The 19,880-nt window shown below is 44.1% G+C and overlaps 1 protein-coding gene across 1 annotated transcript in view; it reads left to right on the top strand.

Moving 5' to 3' along the window:
• The window catches only part of slc13a3 (solute carrier family 13 member 3), a 55,980-nt gene extending 37,606 nt beyond the window's left edge, over nt 1-18,374 (top strand). The window contains exons 10-13 of the mRNA XM_033041863.1: nt 2,407-2,519; nt 8,802-8,963; nt 12,901-13,038; nt 17,876-18,374. Of these exons, the coding sequence (XP_032897754.1) occupies nt 2,407-2,519; nt 8,802-8,963; nt 12,901-13,038; nt 17,876-18,031 (569 nt within the window). The 3' untranslated portion in view covers nt 18,032-18,374. The remainder of the gene's footprint in view (nt 1-2,406; nt 2,520-8,801; nt 8,964-12,900; nt 13,039-17,875) is intronic.
• Nucleotides 18,375-19,880: the final 1,506 nt, after the last annotated feature.

The following is a 19,880-nucleotide window of genomic DNA, read 5'->3' as shown; positions in this document are numbered from 1 at the left end:
AGTGGCAGCACCACAGACCCAGATTTGATCCTGACTACTCCTTATGACCACATGGTTTTCTCTGGATATTCCGGTTTCTCCCACATCCGAAAGAAGTGCAGGTTTGTAGGCTAATTGGCTGCTGTAAATGTTCCCTGGCATGTAGGATACAACTGGTGTATGGTAGATTGCTGGTCTGTGTGGACTTGGTGGGCCGAAGGGCCTATTTCCATATATATATTTTACATATATATCTTAATTTCATTGAACCATATACGGTTGAATATGTGGCATTATTTTCGTCTTGTTTCTATAGTCAAAGGGTAAGGTTGATTGATTTATTTGTGCAGAACAGTGATGGAAGACTGTCTCCTCTTGCCTTTTTTCTATGTTTTTGTTTCTCTATATATATGCATAACAGCATGAATTATAATCTGATTTCCATACATGAATATACTAAGGTTATTCATGTGCTGCGCCTGTTGATCCTGGCTCTACTGTGGAATGTAAAAGGAATGTAATTTAGCTTAACCTTATTCATACCTAATCCAATTTGAAGCATAAATGTTGCATTCAAGTGTAAGTTAAAAGACTCACTACAGTATGCACCAGATTGCATAATTTCAAGCTGAAAAATGCAAAAGCTCCCTACCTCACCTCAACTCTCACCCAATGTTGGCAGCCCGGCATATTTGATAGCACCATCACTGCCCATCCCCATCTTAGTTTAGTTACATTTCGAGATACAGTGTGGAAACAGGCCCTTCGGCACACCCAGTCCACACCAACCAGTGATCCCCGCACACTAACAATATCCTATGCACTAGGGACAATTTACAATTTTACCGAAGCCAATTAACCTATAAACCTGTACCTCTTTGGAGTGTGGGAGGAAACCGGAGATTACGGAGAAAACCCAAGTAGGTCACAGGGAGATCGTACAAACTCCATAAAGACAGCACCAGTAGTCAGGGTCGAACCCGGGTCTCTGGCACTGTGAGGCAGCAACTCTACTGCTGTGCCACCGTATAGCACCATCCCTGTAATGGTGGCCTTCTTTGCCTCTTCCTTAACTCAGCTGCTGCTGAATTTGCCATTCAAATGTTTTTCAGCTCTCGATTTGCTAGTTCCAATCGCACGCTACCCTCCTAAAGATATATCCTAACTTACCATTCCAACCTTCCATCTGCACTGTGTTTGGTGACCAAAGCTAACTCCTTCCAAGCCACGGCCTGCGAGAACACTACAATCTCATTGTTCCCAGCCTCTTTTAGAACTGATATTCGGGTTGGAGGAAGGGTCCTGACCTAAAACACCGCCTGTCCAGGTTCTCCAGAGATGCTACCTGACCCGCTGAGTTACTCCAGCACATTGTGTCTTTTTCTGATATTCCAGAATTTCAATTGATGCACCATTGGTGACCATGGCGGCCTAGACCCTGAACTCTGGAATTTCTTCTCTAAATGGTGTCTTTCAACTATTTCCCTCCCTCTTCTATGATATTTCTTCAACGTTAGCTCTTTAAAGCTGTGAACACCTGCCTTATTATTTTCTTCTATAGTTTGTGTCAAACATTGTTCACTAACATATCTGGGAAGTACCTTAATACGTTTTTGCTACAGTATAGATTGGGTGAGTGTACAGAGCCTTTTACCCAGAGAAGGGGAATCAAAAACCAGAAGGCATGGGTTTAAGGTGAGAGGGGAAAGATGTGATGAGCCCCGAGGGGCAACATTTTCATAAGGTGAGTGTATGGAACGAGCTGCCAGAGGAAGTAGTTGTGGCAGGTACTATAATGACATTTAAAGGACTTTTGAACAGGTACGTGGATAGGAAAGGTTTTGAGGGATAGGTGGTGCGAGTGTAGATGGGCATCATGGTCGGCATGGACAGGTTGGGCGGAAGGGCCTATTTTTTGCTGAATGACCATATGTCTCGATCACTCTAAATGCTCTGTGTAAATTGGTGGTGGGGGGGTTATATGCTGTTACAAATGTCAATCATCTTTGAGACCATTGAGATGATTAGCTTTAAGAACCACTGACATTTCTACCCGAATTTAGCAATTAACAAGCTCTTGCACAGACACAGGGCACCACAGTGGCGCAGTGGTGGAGTTGCAGTGCTAGAGACCCGGTATTGATCCTCATTAAGAGTGCTGACTGTACGGAGTTTGCATGTTCTCCCCGTGGCAGCGTGGGTTTTCCTCGGCTGCGCCGGTTTCCGCCCACACTTCAAAGACATGTAGGTTTTTGTAGGCTAATTGGCTTCCGTAAATATTTTAAATAGTGTAGGATAGTGCTAGTGTACGGAGTGATCACTGGTCGGCGCGGACTCGGTGGGCTGAAGAGCCTATTTCCGTGTTGTATCTCTAAACATAACTAAACAATAATGTGCTTGTTGTTATCCTCAATTGTTCTTCAACAGCTTCGGGAAAAACAAATCCACCGCTGCTTACTTGGTCAAAAATCCAAAGTAATTTACCCTGGAGTGTCATGCTGTTACTTGGAGGAGGCTATGCCATGGCAAAAGGATGTGAGGTACAGTTCGGAGGGATCTGATATCCTCAGTATTTTACATCCTAAAATATTGTACAAACAAAAAACAAATTTGCAATTTAATCTCCATTTTTGGTGTCTTTCCCTAAGCCTGTGGCAAATTTAAAAAAAAATGTTTTAAAATAAACTGCTCGGGCAGCTCACAACCCAACGGTATGAATATTGATTTCTCTCAATTCAAGTAATCCTTGCATTCCCCCACTTTCTACGCCCCCCGCCCCCTCCCTCCTCTCTATTTGTCCTGCTAGTTCTACTGTTAGCATTCCAAATATCCCTTCATTATCACCTCCTCCACAGCCAACAATAGACCATTGTGGGCTCTGCCTTTCCTTGGTCACCAGTGCCAGCCCTGATTTGTTCTGAACCTTTTCATGCCTCAGAACTGCTGTAGCTATGGGAGCAACAACAGCAGCAGGAGTTTAGCAAGAGATACGACTGATTGGCTCTAGCCAAAGTGGGAGGAGAGAAGTGAGTCAGTGCTGGGAAAACAGTTGAAAACTGTTGGTTTGTAAATTGGTAAATCAGGCAATTTATCAGTCAATTTAAGCAAGACTGCTCTTAGCGAGCGGCAGTGAGTGAGCGGCCTTGTGAGGGAAGTGCCCTGTGAGAAAAGTGTGAGTCTTTGGCTCGAGAGTCTTCGGAGAGGAGGCTGAGGAGAGGAGACTACGCAAAACACTGCAGAGGGAGAGACGAAAGAAGGAGATGTCAGGCAAGCTGATTCAGTGTGATGCTTGCAGTATGTGGGAGGTCAAGGACACCGCTGGTGCCTCTGGCTGCTACAAATGCGAAAAGTGCATCCAGGTAGAGCTCCTGAAGGGCCGTGTTGGAGAACTTGAGAAGCAAGTGGATGACCTCCGGTTCGTCCGAGAAACGGAGTCGTTCCTCGACAAGTCCTACAGTACGATTGTTACACCTAAGGTACTGGAAGAGAGAAGGTGGGAGACAGTGAGAACGGGAGGGAAGCATGGAATGCCAACATCCCCGGGTGTTGTACCTCTTGTGAACAGGTTCACCCACTTGGAAGCTGTCGGGACAGAAGAGGTGTTTACACTGGGCGGCGGACTGGCTTGCGATGCGAATAGGGCTGTTGAGCCAAAACCAAAAAGGCCTAAGGCAGGCAACGCCATTGTAGTAGGAGACTCCATTGTGAGAGGTACGGACAGGGGTTTCTGTGGCAACAGACGGGATGCGAGGATGGTGTGCTGCCTTCCTGGTGCCAGGATCCAGGATGTCACGGACAGAGTGCAGAAAATCCTCAAGGGCGAAGGTGAACATCCGGAAGTGGTAGTGCATGTCGGCACAAACGATGTCGGAAAGAAGGGGATGAATATTCTGCAGCGTGACTTTAGAGAGCTCGGAAAAATGCTGAAAAGCAGGACCTCCAGGGTTGTTATCTCCGGTTTGCTTCCAGTTCCTCGTGCTGGCGAGAGCAGGAACATGGAGATACGGGACCTGAATGTGTGGCTGAGGAACTGGTGCACGGGGCAGGGATTTAGATTCTTAGATCACTGGGATCTGTTTTAGGGTAAGGGGGAACTGTACAAAAGGGACGGATTGCATCTTAACAGGTGTGGGACCAGCATTCTGGCAGGCAGGTTTGCCACTGCTACACGGGTGGTTTTAAACTGAATAAGGGGGGTGGGGTGTCGAATGGGCTAGTGGAGGATGGAGTTAAAGGGAAAGGGTTTCTTAAATGTGTGAGCGTAGAGACAGAGGGGTGTAAAATGAGGGTAGAAGCAATAGGTAGCAAGGTGAAAAGTAAAAGTGGCAGGCCGGAAAATCCAGGGCAAAAATCAAAAAGGGCCACCTTTCAACAAAATTGTATAAGGGGTAAGAGTGTTGTAAAAACAAGCCTGAAGGCTTTGTGTCTCAATGCAAGGAGCATTCGTAATAAGGTGGATGAGTTGAATGTGCAGATAGCTATTAATGACTATGATATAGTTGGGATCACGGAGACATGGCTCCAGGGTGACCAAGGCTGGGAGCTGAACATCCAGGGATATTCAATATTCAGGAGGGATAGGGAGAAAGGAAAAGGAGGTGGGGTAGCGTTGCTGATTAGAGAGGAGATTAACGCAATGGAAAGGAAGGACATTAGTTTGCAGGATGTGGAATCGGTATGGGTAGAGCTGCGAAACACTAAGGGGCAGAAAACGCTGGTGGGTGTTGTGTACAGGCCACCTAACAGTAGTAGTGAAGTTGGCGATGGTATCAAACAGGAAATTAGAAATGCGTGCGACAAAGGCAAAACCGTTATAATGGGTGACTTCAATCTACATATAGATTGGGTGAATCAAATTGGCAGGGGTGCTGAGGAAGAGGATTTTTTGGAATGTATGCGGGATAGTTATCGAAATCAACATGTAGAGGAACCAACGAGAGAGCAGGCTATTTTAGACTGGGTATTGAGTAATGAGGAAGGGTTAGTTAGCAGTCTTGTTGTACGTGCCCCCTTGGGCAAGAGTGACCATAATATGGTTGAGTTCTTCATTAGGATGGAGAGTGACATTGTTAATTCAGAAACAATGGTTCTGAACTTAAAGAAAGGTAACTTTGAGGGTATGAGACGTGAATTGGCCAAGATTGACTGGCAATTAATTCTAAAAGGGTTGACGGTGGATATGCAATGGAAGACATTTAAAGACTGCATGGATGAACTACAAAAATTGTTCATCCCAGTTTGGCAAAAGAATAAATCAGGGAAGGTAGTGCATCCGTGGATAACAAGGGAAATCAGGGATAGTATCAAAGCGAAGGATGATGCGTACAAATTAGCCAGAAAAAGCAGCATACCGGAGGACTGGGAGAAATTCAGAGACCAGCAGAGGAGGACAAAGGGCTTAATTAGGAAAGGAAAAATAGATTATGAAAGAAAACTGGCAGGGAACATAAAAACTGACTGCAAAAGTTTTTATAGATATGTGAAAAGAAAGAGATTAGTTAAAACAAATGTAGGTCCCTTGCAGTCAGAAACGGGTGAGTTGATCATGGGGAACAAGGATATGGCGGACCAATTGAATAACTACTTTGGTTCCGTCTTCACTAAGGAAGACATAAATAATCTGCCGGAAATAGCAGGGGACCGCGGGTCAAAGGAGTTGGAGGAATTGAGTGAAATCCAGGTAAGCCGGGAAGTGGTGTTGGGTAAATTAAATGGATTAAAGGCCGATAAATCCCCAGGGCCAGATAGGCTGCATCCCAGAGTACTTAAGGAAGTAGCTCCAGAAATAGTGGATGCATTAGTAATAATCTTTCAAAACTCTTTAGATTCTGGAGTAGTTCCTGAGGATTGGCGGGTAGCAAACGTAACCCCACTTTTTAAGAAGGGAGGGAGAGAGAAAACGGGGAATTACAGACCAGTTAGTCTAACATCGGTAGTGGGGAAACTGCTAGAGTCTGTTATTAAAGATGGGATAGCAGCACATTTGGAAAGTGGTGAAATCATTGGACAAAGTCAGCATGGATTTACAAAAGGTAAATCATGTCTGACGAATCTTATAGAATTTTTCGAGGATGTAACTAGTAGCGTGGATAGGGGAGAACCAGTGGATGTGGTGTATCTGGACTTCCAGAAGGCTTTCGACAAGGTCCCACATAAGAGATTAGTTTACAAACTTAAAGCACACGGCATTGGGGGTTCAGTATTGATGTGGATAGTGAACTGGCTGGCAAACAGGAAGCAAAGAGTAGGAGTAAACGGGTCCTTTTCACAATGGCAGGCAGTGACTAGTGGGGTACCGCAAGGCTCAGTGCTGGGACCCCAGCTATTTACAATATATATTAATGATCTGGATGAGGGAATTGAAGGCAATATCTCCAAGTTTGCAGATGACACTAAGCTGGGGGGCAGTGTTAGCTGTGAGGAGGATGCTAGGAGACTGCAAGGTGACTTGGATAGGCTGGGTGAGTGGGCAAATGTTTGGCAGATGCAGTATAATGTGGATAAATGTGAGGTTATCCATTTTGGTGGCAAAAACGGGAAAGCAGACTATTATCTATATGGTGGCCGACTAGGAAAAGGGGATATGCAGCGAGACCTGGGTGTCATGGTACACCAGTCATTGAAAGTGGGCATGCAGGTGCAGCAGGCAGTGAAGAAAGCGAATGGTATGTTAGCTTTCATAGCAAAAGGATTTGAGTATAGGAGCAGGGAGGTTCTACTGCAGTTGTACAGGGTCTTGGTGAGACCACACCTGGAGTATTGCGTACAGTTTTGGTCTCCAAATCTGAGGAAGGACATTATTGCCATAGAGGGAGTGCAGAGAAGGTTCACCAGACTGATTCCTGGGATGTCAGGACTGTCTTATGAAGAAAGACTGGATAGACTTGGTTTATACTCTCTAGAATTTAGGAGATTGAGAGGGGATCTTATAGAAACTTACAAAATTCTTAAGGGGTTGGACAGGCTAGATGCAGGAAGATTGCTCCCGATGTTGGGGAAGTCCAGGACAAGGGGTCACAGCTTAAGGATAAGGGGGAAATCCTTTAAAACCGAGATGAGAAGAACTTTTTTCACACAGAGAGTGGTGAATCTCTGGAACTCCCTGCCACAGAGGGTAGTCGAGGCCAGTTCATTGGCTATATTTAAGAGGGAGTTAGATGTGGCCCTTGTGGCTAAGGGGATCAGAGGGTATGGAGAGAAGGCAGGTACGGGATACTGAGTTGGATGATCAGCCATGATCATATTGAATGGCGGTGCAGGCTCGAAGGGCCGAATGGCCTACTCCTGCACCTAATTTCTATGTTTCTATGTTTCTATGTTAGTTTCTCTCTACCCTCATTCTCAGTATGATGTAGGGTCTCAACCTGAAACGTCACCTATTCCTTTTCTCCAGAGATGCTGCCTGATCCACTGAGTTACTACAATCTCTGTGCTTCATTTCCATCATTCTCGATCAAACGTTGGGATGGGACTCTGCATAACTGTGAATCAATCTGCATAACTATAAATCCATTCACTCTCATTATCCATTGAGGATATATGGTGGAGAAAGGGATTGTACGATATGCCCTCAAATCATAAATGGAGTATAAATATGTTGGTAGATATCAGACAGCTCCAAGACAAATAAATTGACATAGGAGAGGATTTTAACTTTCTCAATATAGACTGGGATGGCCATCGTGTTAAGGACAGATGGGGTGGAATTTGTCAAATATGTTCAAGAATATTTTCCCAAACAATCTGTAGAGGATCCCTCTAAGTGAAAGTAAAACTTGACCAAAGCTAGATCAGCCATGATAGATTGGCAGAGAAAACTCGATGGGCCGAATAGCCTAATTCTACTCAAGTCATGGTTTTGACCTACTTTTAGGGAATTGGGCAGGGCATGTATTAAGGGCCCATTTACAACAGTCAGAACTCCTGATATACATCAAAGTGAAGCTGAAAGCAAAATAAAATGACTTTAATTTTGACCAGATTAATTTACTGCCGTTTAATATCAGGGTATTTGATGCACAAGGTGTTTTGAATAGTGTTTACAATAGAAGTACCAGCCCCTAAATTTACAGCCCAGACATTAATCAACGGGAGATGAGATTGGGGAAGTGAAAATGGAGAACCAAACTACCATTCAGTGCTGTGCTTGGGTTTGCTCCAACCATTACAATGTTACCGTTTTAGACTCTGGGAGGTCCACTATTAGCTTCATAGAGTCATACATCGTGGGAACAGGCCTTTCGGCCTAACTTGCCCATGGCAACCAAAATGCCCCATCTAAACTAGTCCCACCTGCCTGCTTTTGGCCCATATCCCTCTAAACCTTCCTTATCCATGTACCTGTCCAAATGTTTCTTAAATGTTGTGATCGTACCTTCCTCCTCTGGCAGCTTGCTGCAGCTCGAACCCCTTTGTGTGTAAATGTTATTGCTCAGGTTCCCATTAAATCTTTCCCCCCTCACCTTAAACCTACATCCTCTGGTACCCGATTCCTCTACTTTGGGTAAAAGACTTTTATGCGTTTACCCGATCTACTCCTCTCATGATTCTGTACACCTCTATAAGATCACCCCCTCATCCTCCTGCCATACAAAGAATAGAGTCCTAGCCTGAACAACCTCTCCCTGTAGCTCAGTCCCTCGAGTCCTGGTAACATCCTGGTAAATCTTCTCTGAACCCTTTCAAGCTTGACACCATTTTTCCTATTACAAGGTGTCTAAAGCTGAACACAATACTCTACATGTGCCCTCACATGTCTTATACAACAAACATGACTTCTCAAGCCAGTGAGCTTTACTGTGCCTGTTGTCTTTGTTTTCCAGGTCTCGGGATTGTCCATCTGGATCAGCAAATACGTTCATCCACTTGCAACCTTCCAGCCAAGCATTGCTCTTATTCTGATCTCAATGCTAGTCACCTGCTTCACTGAATTTGCCAGCAACACTGCCACCATTGTAATAGTGCTGCCAATTTTAATTAACCTGGTGAGTTCCCTCCTTTGAAAGTAATGGAAGGAGAAAGGAAATCTTTCATTTACATAGTGCCTTTCTCAACACATCGCAGATAAGACTTGCATTCTGTGTACTATAGGAAACATGCCTCCATTCTGCACACACCAAGATCACACAGACACCAAAGTGAAAGGAACTTTACTGAAATTAAAGTAAGCCGTGGCAAAATCAGGATTGGTGAGATTGCCCTTGCTAAAAAAATCATTTGTGGAGTCTTTGGTATCCACATGAGAGAGCAGAGATGGACAATCTAATGGCACATCTTAAAGAATCCAATGCCAACAGTGCACACCTTCACTGAATGCCACACCATTCTCATGCTTAAGTTCTTGATTAGAGTCAACCCCTCAGCAAATCAAAACTAAATAGAAAATGCATCAAATGTTCAGCAGGCCCAGCAACACGAAAGGAGGGAGAAACATTGCAGGTTTTACAAAAGGTAAATCATGTCTGACGAATCTTATAGAATTTTTCGAGGATGTAACTAGTAGCGTGGATAGGGGAGAACCAGTGGATGTGGTGTATCTGGACTTCCAGAAGGCTTTCGACAAGGTCCCACATAAGAGATTAGTATACAAACTTAAAGCACACGGTATTGGGGGTTCAGTATTGATGTGGATAGAGAACTGGCTGGCAAACAGGAAGCAAAGAGTAGGAGTAAACGGGTCCTTTTCACAATGGCAGGCAGTGACTAGTGGGGTACCGCAAGGCTCAGTGCTGGGACCCCAGCTATTTACAATATATATTAATGATCTGGATGAGGGAATTGAAGGCAATATCTCCAAGTTTGCGGATGACACTAAGCTGGGGGGCAGTGTTAGCTGTGAGGAGGATGCTAGGAGACTGCAAGGTGACTTGGATAGGCTGGGTGAGTGGGCAAATGTTTGGCAGATGCAGTATAATGTGGATAAATGTGAGGTTATCCATTTTGGTGGCAAAAACAGGAAAGCAGACTATTATCTAAATGGTGGCCGACTAGGAAAAGGGGAGATGCAGTGAGACCTGGGTGTCATGGTACACCAGTCATTGAAAGTAGGCATGCAGGTGCAGCAGGCAGTGAAGAAAGCGAATGGTATGTTAGCTTTCATAGCAAAAGGATTTGAGTATAGGAGCAGGGAGGTTCTACTGCAGTTGTACAGGGTCTTGGTGAGACCACACCTGGAGTATTGCGTACAGTTCTGGTCTCCAAATCTGAGGAAGGACATTATTGCCATAGAGGGAGTGCAGAGAAGGTTCACCAGACTGATTCCTGGGATGCCAGGACTGTCTTAGGAAGAAAGACTGGATAGACTTGGTTTATACTCTCTAGAATTTAGGAGATTGAGAGGGGATCTTATAGAAACTTATAAAATTCTTAAGGGGTTGGACAGGCTAGATGCAGGAAGATTGCTCCTGATGTTGGGGGAGTCCAGGACAAGGGGTCACAGCTTAAGGATAAGGGGGAAATCCTTTAAAACCGAGATGAGAAGAACTTTTTTCACACAAAGAGTGGTGAATCTCTGGAACTCTCTGCACAGAGGGTAGTCGAGGCCAGTTCGTTGACTATATTTAAGAGGGAGTTAGATGTGGCCCTTGTGGCTAAGGGGATCAGAGGGTATGGAGAGAAGGCAGGTACGGGATACTGAGTTGGATGATCAGCCATGATCATATTGAATGGCGGTGCAGGCTCGAAGGGCCGAATGGCCTACTCCTGCACCTATTTTCTATGTTTCTATGTTTCTATGTTAATGATCCTTCATTATTAAATGGTATTGAGCAGCAGTGATACTCAGGCTTTTGCATGGACTATGGAAGGTGATATCTGGCTAATTCATCCTACAGATATCGGCACCAAACATTAACCACTCTATGGGAAGAATAAATAAAAGCAAATCTGAAATAAAAAGCTTGTATCAGTAATCAGCTTGTATCTGTATTTGTCAGAAAATGAAAAATATGAACCACACTTCTGAGGTCTGGCTTCAACATGGGATGTATAAAAATGTAGTTAACACCATTACAATAGGAGCAGAATTAGGCCATTTAGACTGCTCTTGCATTTGATCATAGCTGATCTATCTTTCCCTCTCAACCCCATTCACCTGCCTTCTACCCATAACCTTTGAGGCCCTTGTATATAAAGAACCTATCCATCTCCGCTTTAAAAATACCTAACGTCTTGGCTTCTACAGTCGTCTGTGGCAATGAATTCCACAGATTCACCACCTTCTGGCTGTTGACTCTTATCTGCTCACTAAAATAGTTCAGAAAGTCACTCAGTTCCAGGACAATTAGGATTGGGCGACAAAATATCCGCATGGCCATTAATATCTACATCCCATGGCTGGACCTTCTTTTCACGAAAGTAACCAGCGATGTGGTGTGTCTACAATACTGTACTGCAAGTACTATTTAACACAGTACGTTCGCCTTTTCCATCTGTGGTTCAACATAGACATTGAACTAAAAAATTTTTTTCTCTCGGTTAAGATTTAATTTAAGTCGACATTTTAGGTGGTAAACTTCTCCCAAAGGTCGGGACGGTGGTGCAAAAATTGCTCCTTGACAGAGCCAGAGACCCAGGTTCAATCCTGACCATGGGTGCTGTCTGTACAGAGTTTGTACGTTTTCTCCGTAACTTGCGTGCGTTTTCCCCGGTTGCTCCGGTTTCCTCCCACACTCCAACGACGTACAGGTTTGTAGGTTAATTGGCTTGGTAAAATTGTAAATTGTCCCTAGTGTGCAGGATAGTGCTAGTGTGCGGGGATCACTGGTCGGCGCGGACTCGGTGGGCCGAAGGGCCTGTTTCGGCGCTGTATCTCTAAACAAAATAAAAGAATCTAAACTAAAATGCTTCATAAACCGCAGAAGAAATGTTGCCCTATTCTTAATGTAAAGAATTGTGCTCAATCCTTTATTTTACTTTTCCTCACGGGATGTTGGCTTGACTGGCAAGGCCAGTATTTAATGCTCATCCCTAACCAGGGAAAGGCAGGATGCACTTTTGAACCCTACTCCCTGCATGATAAACTTAGCAGTAGTTTAGTGCAAGTGAGGAGCACACAATCTATGGTCCAATGGGACTTCATTTGTCACATGTGGTACTGCACAGTGAAATTATTTTTGCATATTTACACGTGCGGGTGCCGCAATGTTTTGCCGCCATTTCCACAAGTCCAAAGTCCGGTCCGCCCATCCACTCTGTCTACAGGAGCAGTTCCCGATTCAGGCAAGCCCCAGGCTCCTGCGGGGCCTCCATCCATTGCCTTTGACTGGATCATCCTGCGAACCAACGGCCATCTCCTCGCCCAGCCATCTTTGTGTCCTGAGGGCTCCTCCTGCAGCCGGCCTTGACGGTGCTGGAGACATTACCCTCCTACCAGCCCTTGCTCCTCGCGTTTGACATCTCCAGCGGCTCCATCCTGGTATTGCGGACCACCGAGCCTTTGGATTCTTCGCTCGTCACTTATGGCAACATCATAACAATGTGATGGTGGAGATGTTGATGACACCATGGAGAAGTGACTGGACCTTCTCTTGTTGAGGATGCCCACTTCCTTTCCCCTGTACAACTTCAGAGGTTCATAAGTTCTAGGAGCAGAATAAGTTCATCAAGTCTACTCTGCCATTCAATCATGGCTGATTTATTTTTCCTCTCGACCCCATTCTCCTGCCTTTGCCCCATAATCCATGACAGCCTTACTAATCAAAAATCTGTCAATCTGACCAGCATTGTTGTATCTCAGGCAAATGCAGATGCTTGAACCTTGAGCACAATTCAGGTGCTGGAGGAACAGCATCTGTGCAGAGAAATGGACAGATTATGTTTTTGGGTGGGACCCTTCTTCAATTGATCAATGGCATTGATATACAGTGAACTGCCCTTAATCACAAGGACAATATCTCATTCTGTACTTGTTGTTTATTCCAGTCTTTCCAGATGACGGTGAATCCACTGTACTTCTTGGTACCAGCAACTATAGTATGCTCCTATGCTTTCATGCTGCCAATATCAACACCTCCAAATTCCATTGCATTTGCTACAGGCCACCTGAAGGTCAAGGATATGGTACGTAGGATTTCTCTTGTGGGCCAAAGAGGGGATTTTAATGACCTGATCTTGTACTCATATACTTACTTTATGGTGCAATGGAGGCACAGTAGTGTAGCTGGTAGAGCGACTTTCTCACAGCTTCAGCCACCCGGCCTCAATTCTGACCTCCGTTGCTGTGTGTGTGGAGTCATAGAGTCATACAGCACAGAAACAGGCCCTTCGGCCCAACTCGTCCATGCCGACCAAGATGCCCCATCTAAGGTAGTCCCGTTGACATGCATTTTAGTTTAGTTTAGTTTATCGTCGTGTGTACCGAGGTACTGTGAAAATCTTTTGTTGCTTGCTAGCCAGTCAGCTGAAAGACATGCTAGCCAGTCACTAGTTACACTACCGTGATTACAATCGAGCCGTCCACAGTGTACAGATACATGATAAAGGGAATAACGTTTAGTGCAAGACAAAGTACAGTAAAGTCTGATTAAAGATATTCCGAGAGTCTCCAATGAGGTAGATGGTTGGTTAGGACCATTTGGCCCAGATCGCTCCAAACCTTTCCTCTCCATATACATGTCCAAATGTCTTTTCAATGCTATAATACCTGCCTCAACTACCTCTTCTGGCTGCTCATTCGATATACCCACCACCCTCTGGATGAAAAAGTTGCCCCACAGGTTCTTATTAAATCTTCGCTCTCTCACCATAAACCTATGACCTCTGGTTCTAGATTTCCCAACCCTGGGTAAAAGACATTTACCCTCGATTCTCCTCATGATTTTAACTTGCATGTTTTCCCTGTGACCATGTGGGTTACCCCTTGGTGCACCGCTCCCCTCCACACATCTCAAAGCCACGTGGGTTGATGCTAATTGGTGCTAATGTGAGTGGTAGAATTTGGGACAAGTTGATGAGAAAGTGGGAGAAAACAGGCTACAGGGATAATTAGTTGGAAAATGGGGAAGATGCGTGAACCTGCATATGACATAAGGAAATATACTGTAGGTTTAGGTTTATTATTTTCACATGTACTGAGGTACAGTGAAAGGCTTTGATTTACATGCTATCAAATCACATCAGATAATTCTATACATAGGCAAACTCAAGTACAATAGGTAAACCAAAGGGGAAGATACAGAATGCAGAATATATTTCTCAGCAATGTAGCGCATCAGTTCCAAAGACAAAATCCAATTTTGACAATAGGAGTGGCGGTGAATTGGACAGTACCCTATAGAAGGACCTTTCAGAAGCCTGATACCAGAGGGGAAGAAGCTGTTCCTGAGTCTGGTTGGTGCGCATTATCAAGCTTCTGTATCTTCCAGCTGAAGGAAGTGGAGTGAAGAAGTAATGACCGGGATGGGACAATAGCTACTGTATGGAGGCCCTTTGCTGGAATGAATGCAGTTCTAGTTGTGAACAAGATATATGAAACAAGGCGAGGTCAGTTAATAAACAAACAGCTTTTCTTTAAATACTTTGAACACATATACATGTGTTGTCCATCTTTAGTTTAGTTTAAAGATACCACATGTAACCAGGCCCTTCGGCTCACCGAGTCCACTCCAACCGCTGATCACCCATTCATGTTAGTTCTATATTATGTAAGGCATTGCACTAAATCCCAAATTAACTGTTTTTTTTAATGTCTCAGCACTGAGAGCCATTCAGAACTGCAAGTATTGACCAGCAAGATCTAATCCTCCGCAATACAATAGATTTTTACTAATTTAAAGGCATTGAACAAAAAATCTAGCCACAAGGATTGGTGTCAAATTATGTTTGCTGATCCTTCTCGTGATGTACCTTGGGAGGTTTTTCTGTACTAATGGCGTCATCCCACTAATTGAACTTTAGGCTTTAGAGAAACAACACGGAAATGGGTCCTTAGGCCCACCAAGTCAGTGCCGACCAGCGATCACCCCGTACATTAGCACTATCCTACACACTAGTCACAATTTCCAATTTTTACTGAAGCCAATTAAGCAACAAACCTACAGGTACGTCCTTTGGAGTGTGGGAGGCAGCCGGAGAAAACCCACGCGGTCACAGGGAGAATGTCCAAACACTGTAAAGGCAGCACCCGTAATCAGGATTGAACCCAGGTTTCTGGCAAAGCAGCAACTCTACCGCTGTGCTATTGTTAGTTGGTGATCTGGTGGTTCAGTGCTTACTGTGTATACAACGGACTCAGCGATCACAAAATGGATGAACGTTTGATATCCACAATAAATGCAAGCAGCTCTAATAATGTACTGACGCTTAATTTTTTTAATTTTTTTAACTGCTACTTCAGTTCCAAATTATTCCGTTATGGATGTATTTAGCAAACTTGATGGATGGTATTAGCAGTGCCAAAACTGGTCTTGGCACATAAACAATTAACAGAGTTATGTTCACTGGAATCTGATTGACCTTTACACGGCCCATTTTAACCAATCCAATGATTTAACGCCCAACCCTCAATTCATTAATCTTTGTGAAATAATGTTACATTGATCGCATTAGGGCATTCACTTTTGGACCGGAAGGTCCAGCTCTAGCAAAAACACTACCTGTAAATTTCATTACTAAAACTTTAACCAGAAAAAAATGGTAGCTCTGGATCATTGAATTGTGAATATATAGTGGAGATGAGTCGGCAATTGTGTCTCTTTGAACCCTCCTATTTAATGTTTATAGTATATTATTGAACAGGCCTCTCATTTGAATGGATAGTTCTGCAGTTTAACTTTGCATGAATCTCTCTACATTGCTCACAGTACACGGCTAGCTGTTCCGTCCTTATTAATTTTGGACATGGTACAACTTGGAAATGTTTTATTTAGAGATACAGCTTGGAAACAGGTCCTTCAGCCCACCAAGTCAACGCTCACTGGTGATCACCCATACATTAGTTCTATCCTACACACGAGGAACTATTTACAGAAGCCAATTAGCCTACAAACTTGCACAGCATTTAGGATGTGGGAGGAAACCAGGGCACCCACACAGTCACAGGGAGAACATGCAATCTTCAGTACAGACAGCACCCGTGGTCAATATCGAACCTGGGTCTCTGGCGCTCTAAGGCGGCAACTCTACCGCTGCGCCACTGTGCCGCTCTGTAGCTTTTCTTAGCTACAAACAGGCAAACATTTTGATCAAGTCGATCATTCAGATTTTGCCTAAATATTTAATGAATTATTAAAATTATCTCACATAAAGGGTTGCCCATTTTGGGCTGAGATGAAGTGAGATTTCTTTAATCAGATACAGTGGTTGTAAACTTTTGGAATTCTTAATAATGAAGAGTTGCAGTGGATTGGAAAATAGTCCTTGTAACATGTTTATTCAAACATATAGTGAAGCAAAAGGCTGGAAACTACTGGCTTGTCACTTAACATTTACGTAATAGTCACACAACATGGAAACAGCCGCTTCAGTTCAACTCGTCCATAGAGTCACAGTCATACAGTGTAGAAACAGACCCTTCAGCACAACTTGCCCACACCGACCAACATGTCCCATCTACTCTAGTCCCACCTGCCTGCATTTGGCCCATAACCCTCTAAACCTGTTCTATCCATGGACCTGTCTAAATGTTTCTGAAACCATTAAACTACTCTAGTCCCAATTGCCCATAGTTCGTCCATATCCCTCTAAACCTTTCCTATCCATTTACCTGTCCAAGCATCTTTTAAATGTTTTTTTTATACCTGCCTCAACTATCTCCTCTGGCAGCTCAGAAAAGCTATTGCTAAAGATATTATAGCAGGGGACTTTGAAACATTCAAGAAAAGTCAACATTTTATGCAAAGAAAATCGTTTTTGGCCACGTTATTGAAGAATTAACACCTGATGTGGATAATAGGGTACCAATAGAAGCTTTTTGTTCAGAATTCAAGAAGGCATTTGATAAAGTGCCACACCAAAGGTTGTTGCAAATTAGTAAAACTAAGTGTAGGAGTGAACATGTTGGAGTGAGTGGAAGATTTGCTGGTTAATGGGAAACAGTGAAATATTGATGTTTTTATTTTGAGTGTCTAGATATAATGGTCGATGAACTACAGGGACTGAATTTGTACAGGGTCTCAACTTTTTACTATTTATATGGGTAGCATGGATGAAAGCACCAAAGTACTAAAGAGAGGTTGGCCTAAAGAAGGCAAAAAAAAACAAATAAGAGTCCACTCCATCCTGCTAGAGATGGTTAGAACACACAAAGTGCTGGAGTAACTCAGTGGGTCAGGCAGCATTTCTGGAGAACGTGAACAGGTGACATTCTTCAGACAGGAAATATCCTTTGTAGACACAAAATGCTGGAATAACTCAGTGGGACAGGCAGCATCTCTGGAGAGAAGGAATGGGTGACGTTTCAGGTGGAGACCCTTCTTCAGAAGGAAATATCCTTTGATTGGTCTTACTTGTTTCAGTGTAATGAATCCTTCTTGATGCACCAAATAGCTATTCCTTCTTCCCCTGACAATATTCTCGTCGCTATAGCTGGTGCTCAACATGTCCATCAGAAAGACCTGCAGAAATTTGGAGCCCCATTTTATACGTTTATGTTCATAAGTTGTACGAGCAGAATTAGGCCATTTGGCCCATTAAGTCTACTCTGCTATTCAATCATGGCTGCTATCTACTCTGCTATTCAATCATCCTTCCCTCTCAACCCCATTCTCCTGCCTTCTCCCCGTAACTCCTGGCACCTGTCCTAATCAAGAATCTATCAGTCTCCACCTTACAAATATCTATTAATTCAGCCTCCACAGCCTTTTATCACTTTGGTCTTTGGTTTTTATGAATAGATGTTGCTTTAAATTAATTAAAATCTACTGTATGTTGCATTAATCAATTGCATTTATTTGTGCAGGTGAAGTCGGGGATTATTATGAACATTCTGGGGATTCTCCTGCTCATGTTAGCTGTGAACACTTGGGGTAATTTCTTGTTCGATTTCTCCACTTATCCCCAATGGGCAGAGTCTATGCAGAATGTCACACGCAGCTTCGCTAATGGCACTGCGTAATACATGGCACCATGGGACTTCAAGTTACAAGCCCTGGAAGAGTCAATGCAATCCTGCAAAGATTGCTGAAGTGAAGAAACTGTCTCAAGATTAGACCAGATCCAACTGTGACAAATACCTGAAGAATTTACACATCCCATGCATCTTTTTTTTAAATGAGTATTAATCATTAATTTTTATATTGAATATAGAAGGATAACTGTTTTGACAAAAGAAGAACAGAAGTGCTGGTGTAACTCAGTGGGCCAGGCAGTTTCTCTAGCGAACCTGGACCCTTCTTCATATTATTTGGAAAAGTTATTTTTAGATTTATTTCTATTAATGACGATTGTTAAAATGTGAATGAGATAGTGTAGATGGTTTATGCATGCAACCTATAATGTAGGTACCTCCATACCACGCCCAGTCATCTCAGTGTAACTGTGATATCTTCCCCTTGCTCCTCCCTTGGTTCCAGTACGCCTGAAGACTAGATGCAGTCAGTATTGGGACGTGTTTGACATGTGCCTTTATTAAATACTCAGTAAAGTTACAGTGTGTCAGACTTGACTCCTTTACATGGTGTCAGTAAGTTAAACGCGCGCCTCCTGTTTATCGGGTTTTATTTGCCCCTAGTTTTACTAGTGTTTAATTCCCTATTCACCATGGCGTTCTCGTGCCGCAAGCCCTCTCCCCTTGTCTTTGACGCTGACATTGCGGAGCGATGGGCTACTTTCGTGTTGGACTACAACCACTTCATCAACATCGTGCACCGAAATGACCCTGATGCGATCAAAGCCTCACTCCTGCTGAACCTTGCCGGTCCCGATGCTATGAAACGAGCTCAGGCTTTCAACTACAATCCAGCGGTCCTGGATGACAACGACCAGGTCGTCGAGCCGGCGGAATCTGCCAACGACCCGGTATGTCTCTTACGCAAGTTTGCGGAGATTTGTGACTTGCCCTCCAACCGTATATTGGAGCGGGCTAGATTCTTTACAAGGAAACAGCAGCCTGATGAACCTGTTGAATGTTTTATCGCTGACCTGCGCTACCTTGCTCAGCGGTGCCGTTTCGAGACCATGCGTGATCAGCTCACCAGAGATATTTTGGTCACCGGCATACTAGATCAGAAGCTACGAGCAGATCTGCTGCGAAGACCGGATCTCACCCTGACTGAGGCCATGCATGCCGTATAGCTGAGGTGGTTGCCCCGCTACATGGGCAGAGGGGATCTGACAATCGGGCTATTAATCTGACTGGTGTTGCTATGCCCCGTCGCAAGCAAGACAACGTTCGCCCTGCACCGTGGCTGACTTATGCCGCTCGGGTCCCGCTTGTCAAGAAGTGCCACAACTGCAATTATATTCACTCCATGCAGTCGCAGTGCCCAGCATTTGGTAAAGCTTGTAATTTCTGTAAGAAGATGAACCATTTCTCAGCTGCCTGTCGCTCCCGTGGGAATGTTCCTCCAGCTCCCAGACAAGTTTTAAACAACCTTCAACAAGTTGATAATGAATTCGGTTCCGAGTCTTCTGTCGACACTGCTCTCGACTCTGAGCCCAGTATTTCCATGGGAGATGCCAGTGTTTATTCTCTCCTTCATAATCAATCTCGCCTCCCCGATCCTTCTGTGCTTGTCACTGTCAATAACAAGTCCTTCACTGCTAGGCTGGACACGGGGGCGAAAGTGAATGTTATGTCAACATCCCTGTTCAGGAAGATAAGAAATAATGAGCTGTTAACTGCTGATCGCTCCATATTGCGTGCTTATGGGGGAGAGGAGCTAAAACCTGTGGGGAGGGCCACCTTCCACTGTGTGCTGAAGAAATCTTCCCGTGACCTGTCGTTTTTCATTCTTGACTGCGAC

Source organism: Amblyraja radiata, chromosome 23 (genome assembly GCF_010909765.2).
Source record: "Amblyraja radiata isolate CabotCenter1 chromosome 23, sAmbRad1.1.pri, whole genome shotgun sequence".
NCBI classification, from domain to species: Eukaryota; Metazoa; Chordata; class Chondrichthyes; order Rajiformes; family Rajidae; genus Amblyraja; species Amblyraja radiata.
The sequence above is the reverse complement of the archived record's forward strand: the minus strand, read 5'-3'. Positions and strand labels throughout refer to the sequence as shown.